This window comes from Rattus norvegicus, chromosome 10 (genome assembly GCF_021556685.1).
Source record: "Rattus norvegicus strain SHRSP/BbbUtx chromosome 10, alternate assembly SHRSP_T2T, whole genome shotgun sequence".
In the NCBI taxonomy this organism is placed as follows: Eukaryota; Metazoa; Chordata; class Mammalia; order Rodentia; family Muridae; genus Rattus; species Rattus norvegicus.
Genome location: NC_141543.1, coordinates 86,512,765 through 86,537,396, shown reverse-complemented (window position 1 = coordinate 86,537,396; position 24,632 = coordinate 86,512,765). Strand labels below are relative to the sequence as shown.

At 46.2% G+C, this 24,632-nt stretch overlaps 1 protein-coding gene, 1 long non-coding RNA gene and 1 pseudogene across 18 annotated transcripts in view; 2 read left to right on the top strand and 1 right to left on the bottom strand.

Annotated features, from left to right (window-relative positions):
• Positions 1-16,767, bottom strand: part of Fam117a (family with sequence similarity 117, member A) — a 44,230-nt gene extending 27,463 nt beyond the window's left edge. For 4 of the 17 annotated variants that reach the window (XM_087573720.1, XM_087573716.1, XM_087573711.1 and 1 more), the window contains exons 1-2: positions 16,736-16,767; positions 16,525-16,567 (exon numbers count right to left, since the gene is read on the bottom strand). Coding sequence is in view for 2 of the 17 variants with exons in the window: in NM_001109039.2 (NP_001102509.2) it covers positions 16,525-16,720 (196 nt within the window). In the remaining 15 variants the exon portion in view is untranslated. 17 annotated transcript variants of the gene reach the window in all.
• Positions 16,249-17,867, top strand: LOC148003076 (uncharacterized). The gene is made up of 3 exons (XR_015632009.1): positions 16,249-16,378; positions 16,981-17,079; positions 17,728-17,867. It is a non-coding gene; the product is annotated as an uncharacterized LOC148003076 (long non-coding RNA).
• Positions 17,868-23,658: 5,791 nt separating this feature from the next.
• On the top strand, positions 23,659-24,207 carry LOC102546674 (uncharacterized; annotated as a pseudogene).
• Positions 24,208-24,632: the final 425 nt, after the last annotated feature.

Here is a 24,632-nt window from a genome sequence, read left to right as displayed (position 1 = left end):
CTGTTTTGTGGCTCCCTGGCTGCCTTGGTTCAGGAAACAATTTGAACCAAAAGGTTCTAGTCCCTTCCCCTGCTAGGAACCAGATGATCCTACTTGGAACTCAGGAACAGTGCTTTTAGTCTCTGGCCATGGTGGATTAGTCAAGGAAAGACGAAAACAATTTAAAAGCAAGACAAGTTCTAGCGAGGAAGGTAAAACCAGGTAAAAGGGAAATAAGATTACAGATTACTATCAATCAAGTAATTTCCTCAATCAAAATAAACTCTACTTTATGAATAAACCATTAGTAATTTTAACTCTCTTTGGTCTGCTTTCTTCCTGGCTTCCAGCAAACTTTTAGGCAACATTTGTTTAAGCAACCGGTATGCAATTCAGTATTAGCCAAGTTACACAAAATGCTTATGATGACAAAATAGGACAGCCCTGTTTTGTCACCTTTCCCGCCCGAAGGACATTGTTTCTGTCATTCCTCCTGTAGAATTGGTCATGTCAATATTCTTGTCAAGACCCATTAATTCAGAACTGTCTTTATGAAACTCTCAATGGAATACCTCAATCACGAAGAGATGCCAAGACTACTGAGCCAAAGGTTATGAGGAAAGGGATATTTACACAATGCCAAAGTATCACTCTATAAGCCACTTAAGAGGAGAATAATGCAGTGAGAGAGCTGGTGGTGACCACCTAAAGTGATCGAATTCAGCCCGACTAGGGTGGATGCACAGTTAATGACAGGGTGTGTACTTATGCTCAATCCCCGCCCTGTCTTCAACGACAGTATTACCACTTAGGAACAGCCTGGTCCTACATACTTCCTAAAGTAACCAGTTTAAAGACACACCTTTACCCATGAAAAGCTTACTTTTGTTTTGAGATAACATCTCACTATATTGCCTTGGCTGGTCTTGAACTCACAGATTCACCTGCCTTTATCTTCTGAGGAAACAGGAATAGAAATTACGGGATCTAGAAGAACTCCAAAATGACTTTTTTTTTTTCCCAAGACAGGGTATCTTCGTGTAGCCTGGCTATCCTGACACTCACTCTGTAGACCAGGTTGACTTGGAACTCGGAGGGTCTGCATTTCTCTACACTACCACCACCTGTCTTAAAATGACTTTTGAAAATGTATTATGGGGAAAGAGTTGTGAGAGATAAAATGCATTGTTTACATATATGAAAATTTTGAAGAATAAAACACTAAATTAGACAAAGAAATGTTATTTAAAATAAATATGGGCTGGTAAGAAGGTTCAGTGGGTAAAGCACAACTAGACCTCACTGTAAAGGTGGGAGGACAGAATGGGCCCCAAAATGTCCTCTGACCTTCACATGGGCACTATGTGACATGCACATACCACACAAGCACAGGACAGAGATACAACGACAACAATGAAGTGACAGGACGGGCTGGGAGGTAGCTCAGTGGGTAAAATGTTACTGAGCAAGCATGAGGTTCTTCTAGGATCCTGCATCCACATAAAAGCTAAGCGTAGTACAAGCGTGTGCCTGCAAAGTCCCAGCACCCAGGGGTGAGGACGTTTCAGGTACTTGCTGGCCACCTAGATCAGACCAACAGCAAGCTCTAGGTCCAGGTTAACAGACTTTGTTAAAAATGAGAAGGAGGTGAGGGAAGTGGGAGAGGGATGAGGGGTAAGGGGAGAAGGGGAAAGGGAGAGCGGAGATGGAGAGAGAGGGAGGGGAAGAGGAGATGATGGAGAACAATTAAAGATACCTGACATCAGTCTCTAGCATCCACAAGTGTTCACACATGTACTTATACAAATAATCTCTACACACACACACACACACACACACACACACACACACACACACACACACGCGGAATAACTCTGGATTGAGAGGCTTTTTAAATAAGATTTAAGTAAGACCCTTTATGCTGAGGATATGGGAAGAGCATTGGTCCAGTATGTGTGAGACCTGAGCTCTAACCTCTATACCAAGGTTACAAAGCAAGCCACCAATGGGAAGTGTGAAAACAGGCGGGATGCTAAATGCTACATAGGCACAGTTAATTTCCTTCGGCATGATAACATTGTGACGCAAACTGTCTTTATTGCCAGAAGAAGCTGCTGAAATGACGGGGGGTGGGGGGGATGTTGTCATGGTAGTTTCAAATAATTAACTGAAAAGACTGCACATGGATGTACACATATATATTGGAGACACACATATATTGATGAACACAGGACAGCATTCCGACAACTTAGCCTATATATCTAGTGGTAGTTCCAGGCTAGCCAAGGCTACCCAGTGAGATTCTGACTTTTTTTTTTTTTTTGAGGGTTTCTGTGTGTAGCCCTGGCTGCCCTGGAATTCACTCTGTAGACCAGGCTAGCTTCAACTCAGGGATCCATTTACCTCTGTCCCCCAAGTGCTGGGCTTAAAATGCTGGGGAGTCTATCTTGACAATGGGAGGAACTGAACTCACTCATCAGCACTGAATGAGGGAGATTTTTTTTAAGTAGTCTGTCCCTGAAAACAGCACCAGGAAGAGATCCTTACAGGTTCCTGACTCAATATTTGCCCTTGAGGGCGGAAGGTTCCAACCCCTAGAGGATAAAGAAGAGAGTGCTGTGGACCGCTGCAGCTCAAGTGGGGATCTCAGAACTCATGTTATCATCTTGGGCACAAGGGAGAGAAAAGGAAAACAGTACAAAGTCAAAGGTAAACAAGCCTTCCAAGCAGCTAAGACTTTGTTGTAGGCTCCCAGATGTCCCTGCCCACCTCCTCCCAAGCAGGAAAGTATAAACAGTGCTCAATTTACCTGTGGCTGGCCATGGCAGAAGGCCTGGTCACACGGCAGGGCAAGCTGCAGTAACCACCAGGCTTACTCAGGAGCAGAGGGCACATAGGGTGCTGGCTTGCTACACTTCACTAGCTTGGACTCTGTCAGGATCCACTGCACTTAACCTTGGTTTCCGATTCATTCTGCCCTGGGCTGGTCTAGGGACAAGGGCTCAACTAGGCTCCTCAGAACCAAGAACATCAGTCACCCAACCCTCTGCCTCATCCATAAAAACCTGTGTGAAAGGTTTTTGGGGGACGCAGCTTAGTAGTAGAACACTTGCCCAGCATGTCTGGGGCTCTAGGTTCAATCCCCAACGTTGCCAAACAAAACAAAAACCCATGTGAACTCTTGTACCACTTGCAGAAAGCCTGGGTCATCCCCTCACTTAAGCTCTATTTTATGTCCCCAGCAACACAGGAGATCCCCAAAAGAGTTCTACATCCCACCTAGTGAATCCATACCTGGGCCCTGACCCTCTGGAACGGAACCAAAAATCAGTGGTAAATTACTTATGCTGGGCCCTGGTTGTGGAAAAACCCCGAAGTGCGCTGGGCAGCACTCCAGGACAGCCCCTGCTCTGAAGTCCTGGCTTTGCCAGTTGTTCGGATTTCCTAAGAGAAGCACAAAGGTTATGCAGCGCCTCCAGGGTAAGCCAGCCTGGGAAGCAAGGCTAGGTGGCCCGGGTGGTGTTTAGATCCTTGACAACTGCCGGGAAGAGAAGGAAGCTGCCAAGGGCCTCCTAACAGAAGGCTGTTCCCTGGCTACATCTCTGCAAGCAGCTTCCTGAGGCAGAGGGCGTGGCAACACACATTACTCCGAAGATAGGTGACAGAGCAGACCTCTTCCCCTAAGCTGCTTCATGGTAATGTTACCTTCTGTAAGTAAAGAAAAGGCTTATCTTACTGACACAAAAGGCTAATAGGATTCAAGAAGACAGTATGGGATATTAGCCACCCAATGTCCTACCCCAGCTTCTGAGACCCAGAAGGCAAGCTCAGTTTAGCCCTTTGGAAGCAGACAGCACTGTTATTTGCACAGTGGCTCCCATACAGACATCTAGGCTTCAGGCAGCGCCCTAGGCGTTGGGAGCAGTCTCTTTTCACCCTCCTCCTTCTTGCTCTGACTCTGTCCACCACTCTGTCAGTTACTTTGAGTCAGGACACAGCCAGAACAGTGGAAGACACAGGTAAAGAGGATCGTGGAGGGGAGTCTATGAAACTCGATCATTTCCTAAGGACAAGCAACCTGAGTACAAGTGGGGACACTTACAGAGTAAATGGCCCACAGGTCTACTTCACATAGCTGGCTGAGCCATGAAAAAAAAAAATCCCTTAAGGACAGCTTAATTACAGCCAGGTTAATCAAGTCTACAGCGGCAACTGTGAGCTCCTGAGATAAAAGGATGCACACCACAACTGGAGATGGTTCAGAAAACTGCCGTTTCAAAAGAGATTTTTAATTATGTGTGTACTTAAGTGTCTGTGTGGGGGCTTGTGTGTGTGTACAGGTGCCTATAAAGGCCATAAGAAGGTTTTGGATCCTCTGTAAGAACAGCAAGTGCTCTGAACCCCCCAGGCGACTCCCTAGTCACAGAACACTTCTAACAAAGAGGGGGCTTTGTTAATTAGTTGAGCCCGGTGTGGTGATATATAACCTGTAGTCCCAGCAATCAGAGGACAGAGGCGGGAAGACTGCAAACTTTACAATAGCCTGGGCTACACACTGAGAATCAGGCTCAACTGACCAGACTAAGTAGACTAGGGTTCATTCATTCCCTGCAGCATAAGCAAAAATGACTAGATGCCTTTAAGGAGCATAGCCAGATGGCTGAGGTGGTATGGTGTGTAAGAGGGGAGGGTGGGAATACAGCTGGGTCAGTCTGTTCCTCTGGCTCTGCTTAGTAATCCCAGACCCAGCCTCCTCAGGCCTGGAGTTAAAGGACAGATGGATCAAAGGGCACTTCTAACTCCTGCCCCACTTGGTGCAATGTCCTGCACTGAATCACACAAACTCCCAAGACCTACCACATTCACAAGGCAGAGGGTACAACTGCCTGGTATACAGGCCCAGAGGAGCCATCTGGACTAGGCCTAGAATCTGGCATCACTTTCTAAGCCAAACTCACTGATGTGCCCCTGTCCTCCTCTGTGCAGATGCGCAGTAGTTACTGTAGGGCTATGGCACAGATGAACCTTCCAGTTCCGTGTACTGTAAGAATGGACGCGCTAAGAGCAGGGCAGAGGAACACAGTACTAGTGCTTCATCTCCAAGGGAGGAGGCGTGCTCCTTCAGAAGACACTGGGCATACAGAGCAGGCTCAGTGCGGGATCCTGTTCAGAGTGACAGCATGCTGGGGCAACCCTGCTGACTCCACTGCTGCTCAAGGTAGAGCAAGGGCTGCACTTGAAAATACGGCAACTGGCACCCGGTCAGTTCCCAGGCTCTGAGACCAATTCTGTCCGGCTGGAGAAGGGTAAGCCACAGACTCCTGAACGGCAATCTAACACAGAGGCAAACCCGGGCTCCACTCCAGTGTTACGTGAACTCAGGACAGGTCCCCCATAACTTCTTGCATATCAACTGTCCCATCTGCTAAGTGGGGAGAGTAAGAGACATTATAAGCATGGAGAAGCGACTTGATAGTCACACAGGTCTAGGTAGTTATGGCTTAAATGTTTGGAAATGATTTGAAACGGATTGTTCAATGAGTACAGAGGACACATACATGACCATTACCCAAATTTGCCTATGAGCAACCATGCCACTTGCTCTCCTGATGGCTGGCTGTCCAGTGCATTTTACAGACACGTACTTCCCTACATTCATACTTGACACCCACATGTTCACTCAAAACACACAAAGACACACAGACACACAGGCGCGCGCGCACACACACACACACACACACACACACGGGCGCCCAGGGCACCTTGAAAAAGGCAACTATGACAAAATGGGAGGTTGGGGACAAAGAGAAAGCAAAAGGAGGTCTCAGTAACTGGCGGGCCTATGAACTCCACTCCTTTCCCTACACATAAGCATTCAAATGTTCTGTTTTACACGTTCAGTGACCACACAGCTCAGACAAGTTACATAAAGTGATGTAAAGTCAGTTTCTGTCTTTCTGTGTTATGGTATGTGTGTGTACTTGTGTGTGTGTGTGTGTGTGTGTGTGTGTGTGTTTGCGTGTGCGTGCACGCACAAGTGTACATACACACAGAAACCAAAGTCTTCATCAACTGCTTTTCTTTTTTTTTTTTTTTTTTTCGGAGCTGGGGACCGATCACTGAGCTAAATCCCCAACCCCCATCAACTGCTTTTCTACTGAATTTTCAAATTGTTTAGTTTTAGGAGGAGGGGTCTTACTAGGTAGCCTTGACTGGCCTGCAATTCAGAAATTTGCCTTCCTCTGCCTCTTGAGTGCTGGGATTAAAATCTTGTTATACCACACTGAAACTTAATTTTTCTTTCAATTATTCTTTCTCTCTCTGTGTGTGTATGGTATGTGTGGGAATACAGGGAAGTGCATGCCACAGTGTGCATGTGGAGGTCAGAGGACAACCTTCAGGAGTCAGCTCTCTCCTTCAACAACAGGATTCGGAGGAGCCTGAAGTCAGGCCAGGCTTGTGAGGCAAATGCTTTTACCCACTGAACCATCCTACCAGCTCTATCTCACTTTTGAGACATGGTCTCTCACTAAACCTGAAGTTCACAAATTCAGCTAGGCTGGCCAGCCTATGAGCTCAGGGATGTCCCTATCCCCACTCCCCAAAGTGCTAGGGTAACAGGGTAACTGCACCCCGCTTTCACATGGGTGCTGGGAATCTGAGTGAGCTCACGTTTGCACAGCAAGCACTGAGGCAACTGAGCCAGCTCTCTGAGCCCTTGCTTCCTGTTTTGCTTTTTACTTAAAGACACAAAAACATACAAAACAAACAACAAAACATTATATAAATGGGAACTTTATTACATAGAACTGTTTTTTTATATATTTGTTAAATAAGATTTTGCCTTACAAGGTTGGAAAGTAACTGGAACAGAAAGTGTATGCACAAGTATCCATACAAACATTAGGACATGACATAAGTCTATAGAGAGGAAAGTCATCTTGTACAGGGGTTTGTTAACTCCAAGAAAGACACCAGTCAAGTCTCCCTAGAAGGAGCTTTCTCCCAGAGTCCAAGCCTCTGCTGTTCCCCCTACTGGGTGCTACTAAATACCACAAGGACCCCACTCCAGGTAACCAAAAGCAAGAAGAGGGCTGTGCTTCGGCAGATCAGGTGCCCCAGGCTGCTTTCCTATTGGGAATGTGAGTGGTGGTGCCAGAGTTTCCCTAACATGAAGGAGGGCTAAGCTGTTTTCGTGGCACAATGCCACTGTGCCCACCCCCTGCCGTAGGAATGCACCATCCACATTTCTTCCCAGGTGCTTTGTATGGTTTCACTCAGTTACACAAAAGAAAGGTACTCTCTTACAGGTACCATCTACGTAGGCAGATCTTCCCCATACCATTCCAAACGCAGTACCCATAACCGTGACTCCAGAGGTGGGGGACATCAGTCTCCCCCAGTTCCCTACCTGTCCCTGGTGAGCTACTCATTCCAGATGGCAACTGGACACCTCACAACAGCCACAAACACTGAAAGGCCACCACCATACCACACAGGCAGGGCTTGCCACTATCCACCAGTCTCACAGGACAAGTCCAAGGTGTGGAAAGTCCACTGTGTGGTCCCCTTGGGATGCTGAAGGAACTGACCTATCTCTGCAGCCCATTTCCAGTTCTCTTTTATCAGTTTATCAGGTGTACTTTCAGCCTGGACTACAGATACTCATCGAAAGGAAACCAGAGCTCGAGATGTGCCAGGTAGGCAGTGGGGATACCACGCTGCAGCAACTCCACAAAAAAAGACTTCCACGTGTGGAAGACCTTTGCCTAACCAAGCAAAAGGGCTTTTTCAGTCACATGGCTGTATGCAGGTTTGTTTTTTTTTTCTGGGTCTCAGTTTCCCTGTCTGCAAGAACCAGGAAATGCCTGCTTACCAGAAAGGCATGGTGAAAGTGGACATACAGCATTTGAGTACCAATTGTCTTGAGTTCTCTGAGCAATGCAGCTGAATCTGAGGCCTCTCAGATTTGGAATTCTCAGCCTTTTACTACAGAAATAGCTAGCTGTTTGTGACTTTTCTGTTGGGAACACAGAATGATTCATGTGACGGTTCCACTGGGGTAGCATCCAGTGTTTCCCTCAGGTTAAGAGATGCTTGTACCCAAGAATGCGGCTCCCACAGCTCTCTTCTCTCCTCTCTATCCAGACTGCTGTATTTACTGCATCCCTTCTATCATCGATCACACCCACCTCCCCATCTCCCTACCTCCTGGTTCTGGGTAATGTCTGATGTGCGTGAGTTAAGCAGATGAGATGATCCACCATCCCAGGACAGTAGGACAGGTTTCTGCCAAACTACAGCTGCAGGGCAGGCAACGCACAGGTTATCAACAGTGGTTTTCTCAAAACCATGTGTTTGATCAGACAGGCTCAGAAAACTCATAGTGGAGGGAGTGTGGAGGAGGGGCAAGGGAGGAAGGAGAGGAGCAGAAGAAAGAGGGGGGAGGAGGGAAGAAGGGAAAAGCTGCTTCCCCTCCCTAATCACATGCTAGCTCTGCTCAAGGTCACACCCAGCTGAGCGGGTTTATTAAACCATTTTGTCTAAGTCACTAGACCCATGGTTACAAACAGGGAAACAGACTGAAGAACTGTCTGAATGTCTAGGGTGAGGACAATGATCATGAACACCTCTCCCCTGCATTCCCCACTTAGCAGGGGAAGAGAAGGACCAGTAATACCTGGGATGATGGTGCCTGGCATGTGGGAGAGGCTTTCAACCTGATCACTACTGGGAAAGCCTCGCTAGGGCACACTTTAACTCTGCAGCCTGGCCCAAACAGCCACGAATTTTGCAATTCCTGCTTCTCCTTGCTGTACAGTATAACACTACCAAAACTGGCACCGGTTTATCTGGTGTAAAAGGACACTGGGCACTCGTCTCAGTCTCCTTGATCCATCAACCACACCTAGTTCTAGGCCAAGAGCCAGGTAGCTCAGACTTTAAACAAAACTATAACAAAATCCTACATACTGTTTCTTTCCGTGGATCAACCTGGTGACTGCCCATGTTTGCCCCTGTGATAGGAAGAGAACTACAGGCCTAGCAATGACTTCCATGGAAACGCAATGTCCTTGTCACCAGCTGGGCTTGAATCCCAAAAGCCAGGCTGAAAAGAAGCCCAATGATTTAAGCAGAGAACACTGACACTTCAAAGAATGGGCAGGTTGTTCTGCAAGTAGCTGGAGAGGTATTCTGAGGGGTGGGGGGACAGTGTATGGGGACCAGGAGGGAAAAGGCCATTACAAGTGAGCCTGGGGGAGGTGTGGCTCCCTTCTGCACTCCACTGCCTTTCCAGCAACTCAATCCAACAAGTATTTATTGAGCATGACACTCCCCACTTCGCCCTGGCCCTCCCTCAGCAAAAGCACTCAAATCTGTTCAAGCTGTGGGGTTTGTTCCACTGCAGCACTTGAACTTGAAATACTAGGTACCTACTTAAAAAGGCATGCACACAATTTCCAGGATGGGGCAGAAGGCACTACAGAGATTTGAGAACATTGCTGACCAGATGAAACTATAGCAATGGCGCGCGCGCGCGCGTGCGTGTGTGTGTGTGTGTGTGTGTGTGTGTGTGTGTGTGTGTGTGTGTGTGTATGCAGTGATGGGGATAGAACCCAAAGCTTTGCACATGCTAGGTACATGCTTTACCACCATAATACATCCCAGGATGCAAAAACAAGATCACTTTTAAAAGAGAAAGGAGAGAAGAAATCTAATTTAACTTTAAGGAAAATACACTGGCAAAGAGAGAAGAGAGAGAGAGAGAGAGAGAGAGAGAGAGAGAGAGAGAGAGAGCGCACGGGAGTGAGGGAGGGAGGGAGGGAGGGAGGGAGGGAGGGAGGGAGGGAGGGAAGGAAGAAAGGCAGGCAGGCAGGCAGGCTATGTGTCATATCCCACCTTTGGTCTTATCACTTCAATGCTCTCCTGAAGGTTGTCATTTCAGATCACAGGACAAGGGACTAAGGTAGTAGAGCTGCTGGTACACTAACCTGTTCCCTAACAAGATGGCTCCCTGGAAAAAGTTGCCTGTCATTAGCAGATAGGGAGCTATGGTGGGGGGGGGGGGGGCTAAACTTACAACACTACCCTGCCAAATACTGTCCACCATTTAAAATAACACATTCTTGCAGCCTCCAATAGAATGCATCCCAATTCTTAACCATGGCCCAACTGCATGAGAGCAATCAAATCCTTTAGAGGATCTTCCCAGGCTTCCACACGCCCCTTTTAATAGGGAGCTGGAAGCACAAACTGCTAATGTGCAGGCGGGTGAAGCCCAAGGCACTCCATCCTCCCCCGGTGTCAGCTGTCTAGGGCTCGTGAGCAAAGCACAGACCTGTGTGCCTGAACAGGGCAGGGTAAGAGTCTGTACATGGCCAAGACTTCAGTTCCAGGTTCCCCAGGGCTGGACTTGCAGTTTTCCTATTATGAAATACTCAGATAGCGTGCTTTAAAGTTCATTTAAGCTGTTCTAGATTGGCTGTGGTACTCCCACACAGGAAAGGCAACTGAAGCTTACTCAGTCTGAGGATAACCATTTAAATGACTCTAAAGCTAGACATGCAACTTTGTTGTGACTCTAGGGAGAGAGCAGAGTGCCAGAAAGCTAGGATGTCCAGTGGGCGCTGTGAGCTAGAAGGCTTCATGTTCACAGCCAGCTGTGCCCAGGAAGGACAACCCATCCGGAGCTCCACAGGCCAGGAGGAACTGGAGCACAGATAATTTATGAACTTCCAATAGTATCCTCAACTCTTCCCTCTCAGACCAGGATTTGTTTCTGACCTAACTATGTGAATAGATTTGGCTAGTGTTTGGTTAATTCATACTCTGCAAACCAAATAATGGAATCTCTGTGAGGCTGCAACTCAGGCAGAGGAGAAAGCTGAGAGTAGTTCCTACTCAGCTTCCCTTGGCTTCGACTCCCTCTTCTAAGACAGGGAAGAACCACTTTGAATTAGAGGGGCAGAAATTCCATACCAGGAGGGCAGATTATTAAGCCATCAAGAGATTGTCCACACGCTTTAAACTCACTTGCTGTTGGGCATCTGCAGTGGTTAATTGTGATTGCCACCTTGTTGGGACTTGGAATCATGGAAGGAACACGCCTCTGGGTATGTCTCTGAGGGACTGTCTCTATTAAGTTAATTGAAGATGGAAGACCTACCCTAAATAGAGGTGGCAGCACTTCTAGGTCCGCCCAGGAGAACTGAGCACCAGGAATCTCTCTGCTTCCTGAGCGCAGATGTACTAGAGGCACCGAACTCCCGCTCTGCTTCCCTGGCTTCCCTGGGACTGGACCCTTGAACCATGCGCCGAAATAAACTCTTCCTTCCTTTTCAGTCAGGTATTTTGCCTCAGCAACGAGACAAGTAGCCCATATAGTATCCACTTGTTCTATGAAGTAGGAAAGAAACACCGGGTTTACCTTTCCAGCCCTTAGAAGGGATCCACAGAACAAGAGTAAGACCAGGTAAGACCAGGCAGAACACTTGAGCTAATGTCAAGTAGTGCTTGATACACATGACAGCATATATAAAATGCCAAAACCAGACCTGTCAGAAAATGTCACACACCACGAAGTCTGAATCCTTTAGCACAAAGACTCAGTATGAGATTGGTAAGAACCTGGAGGCAGCTGTTTAATTCCCAACTACTACTGTGATGGAGGAACAGCGTGGACCTGGGGTCTACCATGTGACTCGGAATACACTGACTTCAGCAGCGAATGCAGGCAGAGAGTGCTTTTGTCTACCGAGCCCACCAAACTGCTTGGGCAACACTCGAATTCACATCATCACTATGAAAATTTTGTAATCCTGCCTCATGTTTCCTAGAGATTCGTATCTGAACCGGAGAGAACAATATCCTCTTACTGCCACACCCCACAAGATTCTCACCCCCTTTCTACCAATGTCTTAACACTGAGTTACATAAGGACTTCTTATACCGTCTAATACTGTGCTATCCTGAAGAACACACAGGCCCACACTGCTTTAGGTACCCAAAAGATTGGCACTTGTCACTGCTAATGACATCCTAAAAACTGGAACACCCCCCCAATCACTATTGATAAAATATTTAAGGGTCAGATACTTCAAAAGTAAGTATTCTTGGTGACCACTCCTGGGCCTGGAAAAGCGGTGGAAGACAGCAGTTAGCAGCATCAGGCCAGCAAGAGCCTGCGAGTTCAACACTTCCCAACAGAGACCATCTCAATCACAGGTCACAGAAGGACAATTGTGACTCTTTAAGGATGTTAACTGTACCCCCAAGCTTCATTATACCAAGATGACTCCTTGGCAGAAAAAATCCCGACTATTTTAATCTTCCAGCTGTTTGTGGCACCACAAGCCACAGGGGATAAGCACCTCTCTTGGAACCTCTATTACACAACCCCTTTGCTGTAGCTTCACAACCATCTAAACACCTAGCCCCCAAGGGCTAAGTCCCCAAAACAATGCAAGAAAAGGCATTTTATAATTAGCAATGGCATCACTAGTAACAATGATACCTTATATTCAGGAAAAAGCCTCTTGGGAGAGCAACTCCCCGTGTCCCTCTGGGGAATCTAGTATTTTAGGACAGCCATGGTCCTATCAGCTCTCACTGACTTGTTGAGAAAACTAAAAGGTAATGAGAAAAATTCAAAACAGGAGCTATGCCTCACGTGGTTTCTATTTAATTTTTAAAATATGTTCTCTGTAGTCCAAGTGGTTAGGTAGAGGGTAGAGGGCCATAAGGAAGAGGGGGAGCAAATTTGCTTAACTGTTGAGCTTTTATGTAAATTCAAATGAGCTGTGTCTAGTGAACACATGTCACCTGACAACCATGGGGGTGGGGGACCTGTACCCACACGTGCTGATCTACCACAAAGACTGGGAACTGACTAGAAACAGATGGTTCCTTTGCTCCTAAAATATGAGTAGGGACACAGGATTGTTACCTTACCCTACCTTAGGGTTATCTGAGGAAGTATACATTACACACACTTGATTTTTACACTGGAGTAAGAGTCAGGTGTATTGTTCAGGACAAGGAGGGATAAACTTTTTATACAATGACTCAACTCTGCCACTGACAGCATGAAAACAGACATAGCCAATATCTAGAGAGTGTGGCTGTGTTCCAATAAAACTTTATTTACAAAAACAGGCTCAGGGCCAGACTTAACCTACAGGCTATAATTACCAGCTCCTGGTTTAAGAAGGTTCTGGTGGAGTATAGTAGTTCCCAGGCAGCATCTGGTTTCCCAGGTTTGGAGAAATAATTAGCATAGTTTAATTAAGTGTTATCTTCACAGGGCAGGACACGTGGCTCTTCCGTAGTGTTTGTGTAGCATGCCCAAAGTCCTGGGTTCGATCCCAAGCACCACAAAATAAACAACAAAACTACTGTTTTCATTCTAGGAAAATGGAGAAGGAAGTTCTCAGGATAGGTAAGACTGGAGCCCTGAAAAATTTAATTCCTACTGCTCTTTTATCTATCATTATGGGTTCTGGAAGAACACAAAAGCCTCAAACTGGCTTCAAACACACACACACACACACACACACACACACACACACACACACACACAAAATTTCATTTAATTCAAGGGGCAACTGCAGTAAGAAATATACCTTGGGTTTCAATTACTCACCAGTGGCTCATGGTTTTCTTAGAGTTGGCCCTCATTTTTCTCTCAGCTTTCTCAGCTCCAGCTCATAAAAAAAAAAAAATGAAGCCATTCCTCGCTTTATGAAGACATCCCTTCTGGATGAACGGTCACAGAAGGTAAACCCGCTCTTTGCACCATAACCCTTTAAACGAGGCCTAATCTATCTTGTCAAGAACACAGCAGGGTGTGTGGTGCAAGATAACTGCACAGGCAGAGTATTACATCTTTTGGGATGGGAAACAGTGACGGCACTTAATTGTTCCTGAAACCCAGTCCCAGCTCCCAGGCCTTTTTAAACAGTTGTGTTTCTGAGCCCTGTTTGGAGAGCTTGTTCTAAAGATGACAGAATCAAAACTCAAGAGGCCCTGAAGTTCTGAAACCTGCAGCACTGGTTTCAGAGCAGTCTGGGTTTGCTCTTTGAAGCCTGAAAAGGCAGTGGGCTCTCCCCAACAGTGCTCTTACAGTACGTCAGTGCTGGGAACAGCACACACTTTCACAGCACCTTTCCTGTGCCAGGCGCTCATGTAAGCTCTTCATGAACTCATTTAATTCTTATGATATATTGTCCACATAGTAAGAAAGGGAGTCCAGAAACTTCCTCAAGAGTATTCACCAGCTAGGAAGTGGAAAAGCCTGTATTTAAAACCCAGACTACAAACATCTGTGAGAGTAAAAAATGTCCCTGTTACCTGCCCTAATGGCCTAGGGGGAAACACTCCTGCACACTTCCCAAGGCACAGAAGGAATAGAAACAACCGGAAGATACAGGAACATGAGTGAGGTTGGCCTGCACAATAGGTCCCAAGTCAAAGACCAAGTACATCCCCCACCTTCCTTTAATGCTTAGCCACAAAGACGAAGAGGCTCAAGCTACTGTTTTGTCTCTCTCCCTCCATTCCTACTGAAAGCATAAAGATAATCCCACCTCATAGGCAATGTCTTCTTAATACCTCCTGGATAGTAACAGATGGAGAAACAACCAAATACATAATGCAGGAATCCATTCAATCTGCCCTAAGTCACCTGACAAGTTACACAGAACTCTGGTTTCCTGTTTTCATCAGTATCTTTAGAGACCCCGACCCTGCAAAAGGAGAAGGCCATGTAATGAAACCCAAGCATGCAAGCCTATACATTCCTCCCTTCTGCACAGCCCCCACCATCGCTTTCCCTTTTAATGTAGGGATCACAAAACTGCTCTTAAAATGACTGCTAAATGATTTCTAACCACTGCACGGGCAAGGCTTCTGTCGATTTCTACCGAAAGGGATGAGGGTTCTGGTGCTTGTTGCTCTAGCTCCCCTGGGTTTCAAGGAAGCCCAAACAAAACCAACAGGTTTGTAAGTCTTGTGGTTTCTTTATAGTTGATGATAGGCATGAGTTTGTCTGGGCAATGCCTTCTTCTACACCACCACTTTGACTACTTGGTCACCATCTTGCTACCAGATTTGACCAAGTTCTGCGTTCCAGAATGTGATACTTGCACAGACAGTGAGGTCCAAATAGACTTGGCTTCCTACCTCAAAGATCTGATGAATCCCATTCCTATCTAGCAAGACTCTTGTAACAGAATACTTTCAGGAAGAGGATATACGACATCCAAGCTTAGTTAGTAATCTGCATAAAGTGCAAGAGACTGGGGTAGAGAGTGTCACATTAAGATGGCAGGAACTGGGGTTGGGGATTTAGCTCAGCGGTAGCGAGCGCAAGGCCCTGGGTTCGGTCCCCAGCTCCGAAAAAAAGAAAAAAGAAAAAGAAGAAGAAGAAAAAAAAAAAAAGATGGCAGGGACCACATAACTTCTGTACATTTGGTACAAACTTCAGCTTAGGAAGTGTGCAACGATCCTTTCACATCTGGTGTGAATCAAATGCAAACTTCACTTTAACTTGCTGCCAACGTCCTTATGCAAGTAGGTTCCCTTTCCGTTCCAAAGCGCCTGCATTTGTGGGTCCCATCACAGCCTTGAGTGTGAAAGCAAGGTTAAATTTGCTCCACCCTAGTTTCCCCACACCCACCACATCAAGCTGCTATTAAGAAACTGCTAGGACACTTTTCAGAAAGTGGGGTATTTGCCTCAGCATACTTGATTGTAAGCACTCCATTGCCACGTTGGCTGGGAATGCTCATGGCAAAATACCTTCGGAAGAGGCAAGAAGTAGTGTGTAAACTGCCCAACTCCTTCCTGTACAAAAACACACAAGCACAGAATGATTGGAAAGAGACAGCCATATTAAGCAGATCAGAGATATGGGAACATACAACTTCTGGGCTACACTGAGAGGAATGTAGAAAACCGGTAACAGAGGTGCGTTTGCACCGCAGTAAAAGCCGTTAAACTAACTTATTCCAACGGGCTGAGTTCAAATCATCTCCTGGAAGAAGCATAATGGAAAGCGCACGTGAAGTGGTGGAGAAAGGAACTCGAGAGCCATAGAGAGGGACGCTGGGGCCAAACTCAAGCTGGAGAAGTAACACATGGCTCCACCCGGCTCTCTTCCATGCCCCTCCCCCTCACTGAGCAGGCGTCCAGCGCCCACCGGTTTTGGCTCCTAGCGAAGCCCTCGACTCCGGGCGCCCACAACACTCCATGCACGCACTCTAGCACTTCTCACACCTCCTAGGCGGACATTCGGACCACTTTTCGGTTACGCCCCCCAAAGCTAGCTTCCATCTGCCAGGTCCCTCTCCTCAGGTCCCGGCCCAGACACCCGGCACCCCGTCCCGGAGTTGCACCTCAGGTTCGCAGCTGCTCGCCTTCGCTCCCTCCGCCCTCGCGAACTCTGAGCGCCCCCTTTTCTCTTCTCTCACCTCCCATCCACTTCGCCCTCATACTTCTAGTACTCTCCAGCCCGCTGCCCCAGCACCCGCTCCGGACCCGGCTCACCTGCGCGGCCACCCCCGTCCCGGCGCTGGTGCGGCTGCTGCAGCTGGAAGGGGACCGTAGCCCTGAGTGGCTGCAGACCGACCCGGGGGGAGCCAGCGGGCGCCGGTGGTGAGCAGCCCCGCCGGAGACACCCCGCCCCTCCGCGCCCCGGCCCCCAGGAACCTCCACCTCGGCCGCCCGCTGCAGCCCCGGACATGGCCCACCCGGCTACCTGTGCTTCAGCCCCACAGCGAGCCCCACACTACCCCCCAACCCAGGCGGCCGCTACTTATCTGCCCTACAGGCACGGACCAGCCCCCTCGGCCCAGAGTTCCAATTGGCCTATGGAGTCCCAGGACCTCCCCCTCAACCAATCCACGGCGGGGCTCTTCTCTTTCCGAGGATGATTGGTCCATGTGCTCAGCCCTCAACACAAAACCCCACCCTTCTGCTTTTCTTTGCTTTTTTTTTTTTAAGGTCCTTAAGGCTGCCGATTGGTCTTTCCAGTAGAGGGCTGGTTCTTCAGCACTGCCAATGAGAGGGCTCAAAGAGGAGGATCGTCACACCCAGTCCCAGGTAGTATGCAAATATATGCCATGTGATTTCAGGCCGTGCAGGGGGCGGGGCTGGATGTGGATTGGAATCAAACACTAATGAAATCTTTAAACGGGGCAGTGTCAAATTCTAGGCAGTTTCTATAGGACTGAGAAAGCCTAACTTCAAAAGCCATTACATTTAGTTTAACCGAAAAACATTAGTTTTCAGTTCTCATGAGATTGCACTGCAGCTGGTCAACTCCAAACTAAGATTCAATAAACTTATACAAGCTTTGCCTATCATTTGCATGAGCTTTGCATTAAATTCGTACATTTAATGGCTACCTCGCCTCACATGACACTCATTTGTCCTCTACGTTTCCAAGTCCCTTCCGGAAGCTGGTCCAATCTCAATAAAAACAGTTGTTAGTCTGTAAATTAACTTGAGACTTTAAAAGGGAGCTGGGAATTTCCCTTCAGAGCCACCCATTGTAAGTGTACCTAACAAAACGAAGAGACTGATAAATCTGATCAAGTTTGATAGTGACTCCATTAAGAAATCTTTGTCTTGGGGCTGGGGATTTAGCTCAGTGGTAGAGTGCTTACCTAGGAAGCGCAAGGCCCTGGGTTCGGTCCCCAGCTCCGGAAAAAAAGGACCAAAAAAAAAAAAAAATCTTTGTCTTTCCAGCTCAGTTGCTCTCTGACCTACAAGGCAAAGACCAGATGGTCCCCAAAGAGAATACTGGCAAGTTGTAAAAATTATATGCTCTATATTATGAAGGCATTTTCAGGAGAAAAGAAAAAGCAGTGTCTAAAATACTATTAAAACTTACTGCCTCTCAAAAAAAATTGACTACCCTTGCTAATTTGTTCTATATATGGAAAAGAAACAGAGTCAATCAACGCTGGACTGTCTGTGAGAAGGGACCATCCAAGTAATTGGATAATTCCCTCTAGATTTATATTTAGTTATGAATTCTAATTTTGACCTTGCTACCGATTTGTCTTTCTATTTCAGTCTTTACCGAGTTTAGTGTTTAAAAAAAAAAGGTATTCCCTTGAAGCCATACTTACTAATCAGAGGAAAGGAAGTAAACTGGGTGTGTGCTGCGAGAGTACCAAGGGATCAAATAATGAAAGTAGATAATGCTCAAAGTGGGAGTTCAAGAGTTGGTCGAATATGAAAGCCAACCAATGAGTGCAGCACAAATGGAGGCAACGGAACATTTTGTGAAAAGATTTTCTTTGCAAAAACTCTACTTTCATGTTTGAAGATTCGCCGTAGTGGAAGAAAAAAGTACTCCTTTTCCATGAGGAGGACAATCTCACTAAATGCCTTATAGGGATGAATAAAGCCTGATGGCTGGAATTAAAACTCAGCCAGTCTCAAATTAGCTCCACTTTAAAAGGTGCATCTGATGGTCTGGGATGGAGGTCAGTGGAGCAAGACTTAACTGGCATGCTCGAACCTCTAGGTTTGAGTTCCGGGTATAGAGGTAGGTGAGGAACACAGAATGTAGTCTCAATTTCAATTAGCTCAACATGCTCGCATACTTCAGATCTCTGCCCTTTATCAAGACTGATTCCACCCCTGTGTCTCACACGCTCACTGAGGAAATCGGCAGCAATAGCACCCAATATTCAATGAATCCCTTTCTGCATGCCAGATATGTATCAAGTACTTTGCAGACAAGTTCATTTAGGGCTCATGACTGAAACTGAGAGGCTGCTACTATGTCCTTTTTTTCCCCCCGAGTCTTTGGAAAGAAGCATCGTTCTCAGGGCTACCCTGCAGGCTAAGTCCAGAGCTCAGCCTGGCTTGATCCCTATGCTCATAAAACTTTTCATGAACTTTTTTTTTTTGCAATGATATGAATCTGACTGGTATGCCAATATCTGTCTAGTGCTTTACGGCTTACACACCATCACGTTATCTAATTCTCACTATAGACCTGGAATGGTCAAAATGCAAATATGACGTCTTCACTCTATAAGAGGTTAGGTCACAGAGGCTGAACTGCTTGCCCAAGATCCTTTGGCAGACACAGGACTTCCAGCTTCAAGTACTTTCCCAACGCTCAAGTTCCTGACCATTGGAACCACCTGAGAGGGAAAAGGTGACTGTATGGTCTCTTGATAATGTATGCTATTTTAGGACCCCTCACGTATACATAGATCCTTAGATAGCCTCACACAATGAGTGGTTTTATTGTATGATCGTTTTAAGTGTGTGTTACTGAAGAAAAAACACCCTTGGACTGAGGGGTTTTGAAACACATTTGACACATAGCTTCCTCTCTGTGTAAGAATCACCCTGAGTCATCAACTTTCCAGACTTATTGTAAGGATAAATTGACACATTATTTTATAGAGTAATTTTGCCTTGGAAAGAGGACTTAAGAGAGTTAGACAGTAACAAGTTTTAAACATTTCCCCAAAGCCAAGGTATCACCCCTGAGGACCTAGATGGTGGAAAAAAAGAGTCACTAAAGGTGGTACAAATGAAGAGTTGAATCTTCTGAATCCAGAAAGTTATGGTCTTTCCTGATAAGTTACTGGCAAGAGACACTGAGGTTGACCCTAGCATAGAAAGCAAGCATGTATGTAACTCCTGCCTTCTGTTGGGTATCATGCCCAAGCAGCTCTCTCTCGCTCACTTCTCTGTACCTGATAGCTTCCCCTAGCATGGGCGTGATCGCAGGATAAGGACCTCATCTGAACACTGGCCCTTGTCTGCTTCCACTAATGGAAGAGTCCACAGCCAAGGCTCTGGAGAGGCTGTGTGATGCTAAGGAAGGTGCTTTCCATTACAAACCACTTTCTCACTTGGTATTGTTTTTCTTTGTTGTCCTTATCGACATCATAGCCAATAATCACTCTTCACAGATTTGTTGAAATGACTACTATGTGTCAGACTCTGAACTTATGGAATATTAAAAAATGTTCCAATATGGGGTTCCTAGGACCAGGGAGATGGCCCAGTAAATCAAGCCTGACAGCCTGAGTTTGATCCCTGGAACCTATACAATGGAAGAAGAGAACTGACTTCCACAGTCATCCTCTGTACCTCCATAAGCATGTCCTGGTGCACACATAGACGCATGCACGCACACACACATACACACAATGTTAAAAATAAAAACAGATGCTGCTCCTACTCTGAAGTTCACAGCCTAGCAGGCTTTGAAGCTTATAAACGGAAGTGGTACAGGATAGATGCTATTGCAATAGGAAGTCATGACCTGGTTTCTGCTTTCAGAGACTTTGGTTGAGATGTAGCTCAGTCGATAGAGTGCTTGTCTCCAATGTCCTGGGTTCCATCCCTAGTACCACATAAAAATTGAGCATAGTTGTACAAACATGCTTGTGGTCCTTGCAACTGAGCATGCACAGGAAGGAAGATTAATAGTTTAGGGTCATCCTTGGGCTGTTCTAGGATACATAAGACCCTGTTACAGAAAGAAAGAAAGAAGAGAGAGAGAGAGAGAGGAAAAGAAAGAAGAGAGAGAGAGAGAGGAAGAAGGAAAGAAAGGAAGAGGAGGAGGGAGTGGGAAGGGGAGGAGAGAAGGGGGAGGGGAGGAGGGGAAGGAGGAAGAAGAGGAGGAAGAAGAAGAGGAGGAGGAGGAGGAGGAGGAGCAGCAGCAGCAGCAACAGCAGTAACAACAGCAACAACAATGTTGGCTGGAGGCAGGTACGCAAAAGCATCAAAAGTGGAGGGTTACACCTAGCAAGTATGTATATCAATAGTCTTCCACCTATTTCACATTAAACTGTTTAAGGTTTTGAGACAGTTTCACTATAGAAACCTGAATGGCATGAGACTCTTTATGCGGAGCAGGCTGGCCTCCTGAAGATCAGTCTGCCTCTACCTTGGTCTGAAGTGCTGGGATTGAAAGTGTTTACTACCTAGTGTTTAAGGGGTTCTGACAGCAAACATGAAAGGCCCTTAATGGCAGAATGCTCTTGGGATGTCCTTGGCTGCTGCAAGTACTCAAGGAGTTGGAATCGTTTCTCCTCAGGCATGAGTCAGGAGAGCCACTCCTCAAGCAGACTCTATAATACAGGGACCTTAAAAGACCCCGAGGGATTGCCTGGGATAAAAGGCTCTGAGAGAATTGACTGGTTGGAGTCAGCAGGAAGGCCTTACCCTGGAGGCCATTGGATCAACAAATGACACAGTTGTCAGAGCCAGCCGGAACTTCAGTTCTGAAGGCTCACAAATATATAGAGATTCCAAATTTCTACCACCCAAAATATAACAAGCAGGAGCAATTGTTCAGCAGAGACTGGAGACGCCTTGATGGTCTTCTATCTCTGAACTTCCTGGTACATGTCTGTGTGCTTACATCTTATCTTTGGCCCCATAGTTCCAAAATCCTTAAGCAGAATATAAGATGACGCAAACACACAGTGTCTCTTTCTGACCTACCTCCTTTCCTCAGCCTCTGTCTGAAATGTCAGGCCTGGCTCCTCAGGGAACTAAATCCTGAGGAAATGGGGTCAGAGCTAAAGGAGCAGAGCAGCCTGAGAGGGATTGGGAAGGAGGGACAAGGAAATGAATGAGGTTATGGGAACAGAAGTGGGGGGGTCTCTCCCTTAGCACCTTTTCCCATTCTAGTAGCTTCTCTCTCCCTGTAACCCTTCCCTTACTCCCAGGATAACCAGCAAGCCTGGATTTTGACCTTTTGTGATCTCTCTGACACATTTTGACCCTTGCTGGGATCCATACATTCTGTCTCCTTTGTTAGTACTTTCTCACTTCTCTCTCTCCCTGTGCGCATCACCCACTAACTCTCATTTTGTCCTCAGTAAGACTCGACTTTTCTTGTTAAACCACAGCTATTTTTAAAGTCATCCTTGGCCTGAACAAGAAAGGATATGGAAGAAACGTTCAAGTAAGTAAAAAATAAATACAGGATCAAAGACCTTAAAATTTTAGAAGTCTGGGATGACCTACTGGAACATGATAAAAATATAATTTACAATTTTTGTAATTGTTACTTTGTTTATTTGTTTGCAATAGGGTCTTAGTAGATAGCCTTAAACTCTTGATCCTCCTGCCTCAGCTCCCAGCACTGAGATCATACGCCTGTACTACATGCTCAGGATTCAAGGTAGATGGTTTTTAAGGATATAATTGCATTGTTCCAAGAAGTAATTAGAGGGCTGGTGGGATGGCTCACTGGGTGACTTAGTTACTTTTCTATTGCTATGACAAAACACCATAACCAAGGCAAATGATTAAAATAAACATTAATTTGGATACTTATAGGGTGGGTATATTGCTGGAACACTAGCTGATCCACATCTGATCCACAAGTTCAAGGCAGAGAGAGAGAGAGAGCTGACTGGGAATTGTATCAGCTTTGAACCCTCAAAGCTCACCCTCAGTAATTTCCCTTCTTTAACAAGGCCATACCTCCTAATCCTTCCCAAGCACTTCCATCCATTGGGGACCAAGCATTCAAATATTTGAGCTTATGGGGACCCTACTCATTCAAACCATCACATTGAATTAAGGTTCCTGATACCAAGCCTGACGATCTGAGTTTGCTCACTGAGACGCACATAAGGGAAGGGGAGAATAATTCTCACAAGCTGTCTTCTGACTACCACACAAGTGCCCTAGTGACCTAGTGAGTACAGCACACACACACACACACACACACACACACACACACACACACACACACACACGCCATAAATGAAATTTTAAAAACTTAAAGAGGGCCGGAGAGATAGTTCAGTGGCTAAGAGCACTGGCTGCTCTTTCAAGAGGATCTGAGTTCAAGTCCCAGCAACCACAACTGTCTGTAACTCCTATTAAAAATAAATAATTTAAAAAAAATTAAAAACCATAAAGAAGTACTTATAAGCCAAGCCTGGCACAGAGACCTATAATCCCAGGTACTTGGGATTATAAAACAGGAAGATTTTAAGACTGAGTGCTGCCTGGGCTACAGGGTGAGTTTCAAGAAAGCCTGGGCAATTTAGTGAAGCCTTAAGAAATAAAGAAAAGGGCTGGAGAGATGGCTCAGCGGTTAAGGGCACTGACTGCTCTTCCAGAGGTCCTGAGTTCAATTCCCAGCAACCACATGGTGGCTCACAGCCATCTCTAATGAGATCTGATGTCCTCTTCTGGTGTGTTCAAAGACAGCTACAGTGTACTCATATAAATAAAATAAAGACTTTAAAAAAAAAAGTAAAAACCTTAAAAAAAAAAAGAAATAAAGAAAAAAGAGGGCTGAGGATATAGCTCAGCGGCAGAACATTTGCCTAACGTATGTGAAACTGTGGTTCAATCCCCAGTACCACAAAAAGACAAACATAACTAGGAAGATCTAATGCTATGATCTCATTCACAATTAAAAAGATAAACAAGCTGGGCACGATGGCGCATCCTTTAATTCTAGCAGTGGGGAGGCAGAGTCAGGTGATCTCTATGAGTTTGAGGCCAGCCTGGTCTGCAAAGCAAGCTCCGGAACAGCCAAGTCTACATAAAAAGACCCTATCTCAACAAACAAACAAAAAAGAAAGGTAAAGATATTTTCTTTTGAGAGGTGGCCAGGCAGCTAGGACCAAGCAGGGCTTTCTTTGCCAGTGGATAGAGTGTACAGCCAGTCTTTTGTCTTCTGCTCAACATGGCATCTTCTGATAGTCAGGTGAAAGAGCTGGAGAAGCGTGCTTCCGGACAGGCTTTTGAGCTGATTCTCAGCCCTTGGTCAAAAGAATCTGTCCCCGAGTCCCGCACTCCCCCCCGCCCCCCAAAGAAGAAGGATCTTTCCCTGGAGGCAATTCAGAAGAAATTAGAAGCTGCAGAAAAAAGACGCAAGTCTCATGAAGCAGAAGTCTTGAAGCAGCTTGCTGAGAAGCGGGAGCATGAAAAAGAAGTGCTCCAGAAAGCCATTGAGGATAACAACAACTTCAGCAAAATGGCAGAGGAGAAACTGACCCACAAAATGGAGGCTAACAAAGAGAACCGGGAGGCGCAAATGGCTGCCAAGCTGGAGTGTATACAAGAGAAGGACAAGCACGTTGAAGAGGTGCGGAAGAACAAAGAATCCAAAGACCCTGCGGACGAGACCGAGGCTGACTAAGTTGCTCGGAGAACTGACTTTCTCCCCGACCCCTTCCTCAATATCCAAAGACTGTACTTTTTCCCTCCTGACAAATATTCTAGAAGCTGATGTAGGACCGTATAGGTAGATCCAGACCGTGAGATGTTTTAGGGGCTCAAGGGGAGAAGCTGAAAGTGTTTTGCTCTTTTTTAAAGTGTTGGTCTTCCTAGCGTAGCTATTTTTTCTCGTTGCATCTTTTCCACTTGGGCACACTCGGTGTGCTGGGTTAAGGGCTAGAGCTGTATTGGCTGTGGAAGCTAAATCCCCAACCCCTCTTTTTTTTTTTTTTTTTTTAAGAAAAACAATTTTTAAGACTGATTTATTTATCATATGTATATGAGTACACTGTAGCTGTCTTTAGACACACCAGAAAAGGTCATCAGATTGCATTACAGTGAGCTACCGGGCAGTTCTTGGGAGTTGAACTCAAGACCTCAGGAAGTACAATCAGCACTCTTAACCCCTGAGCCATCTC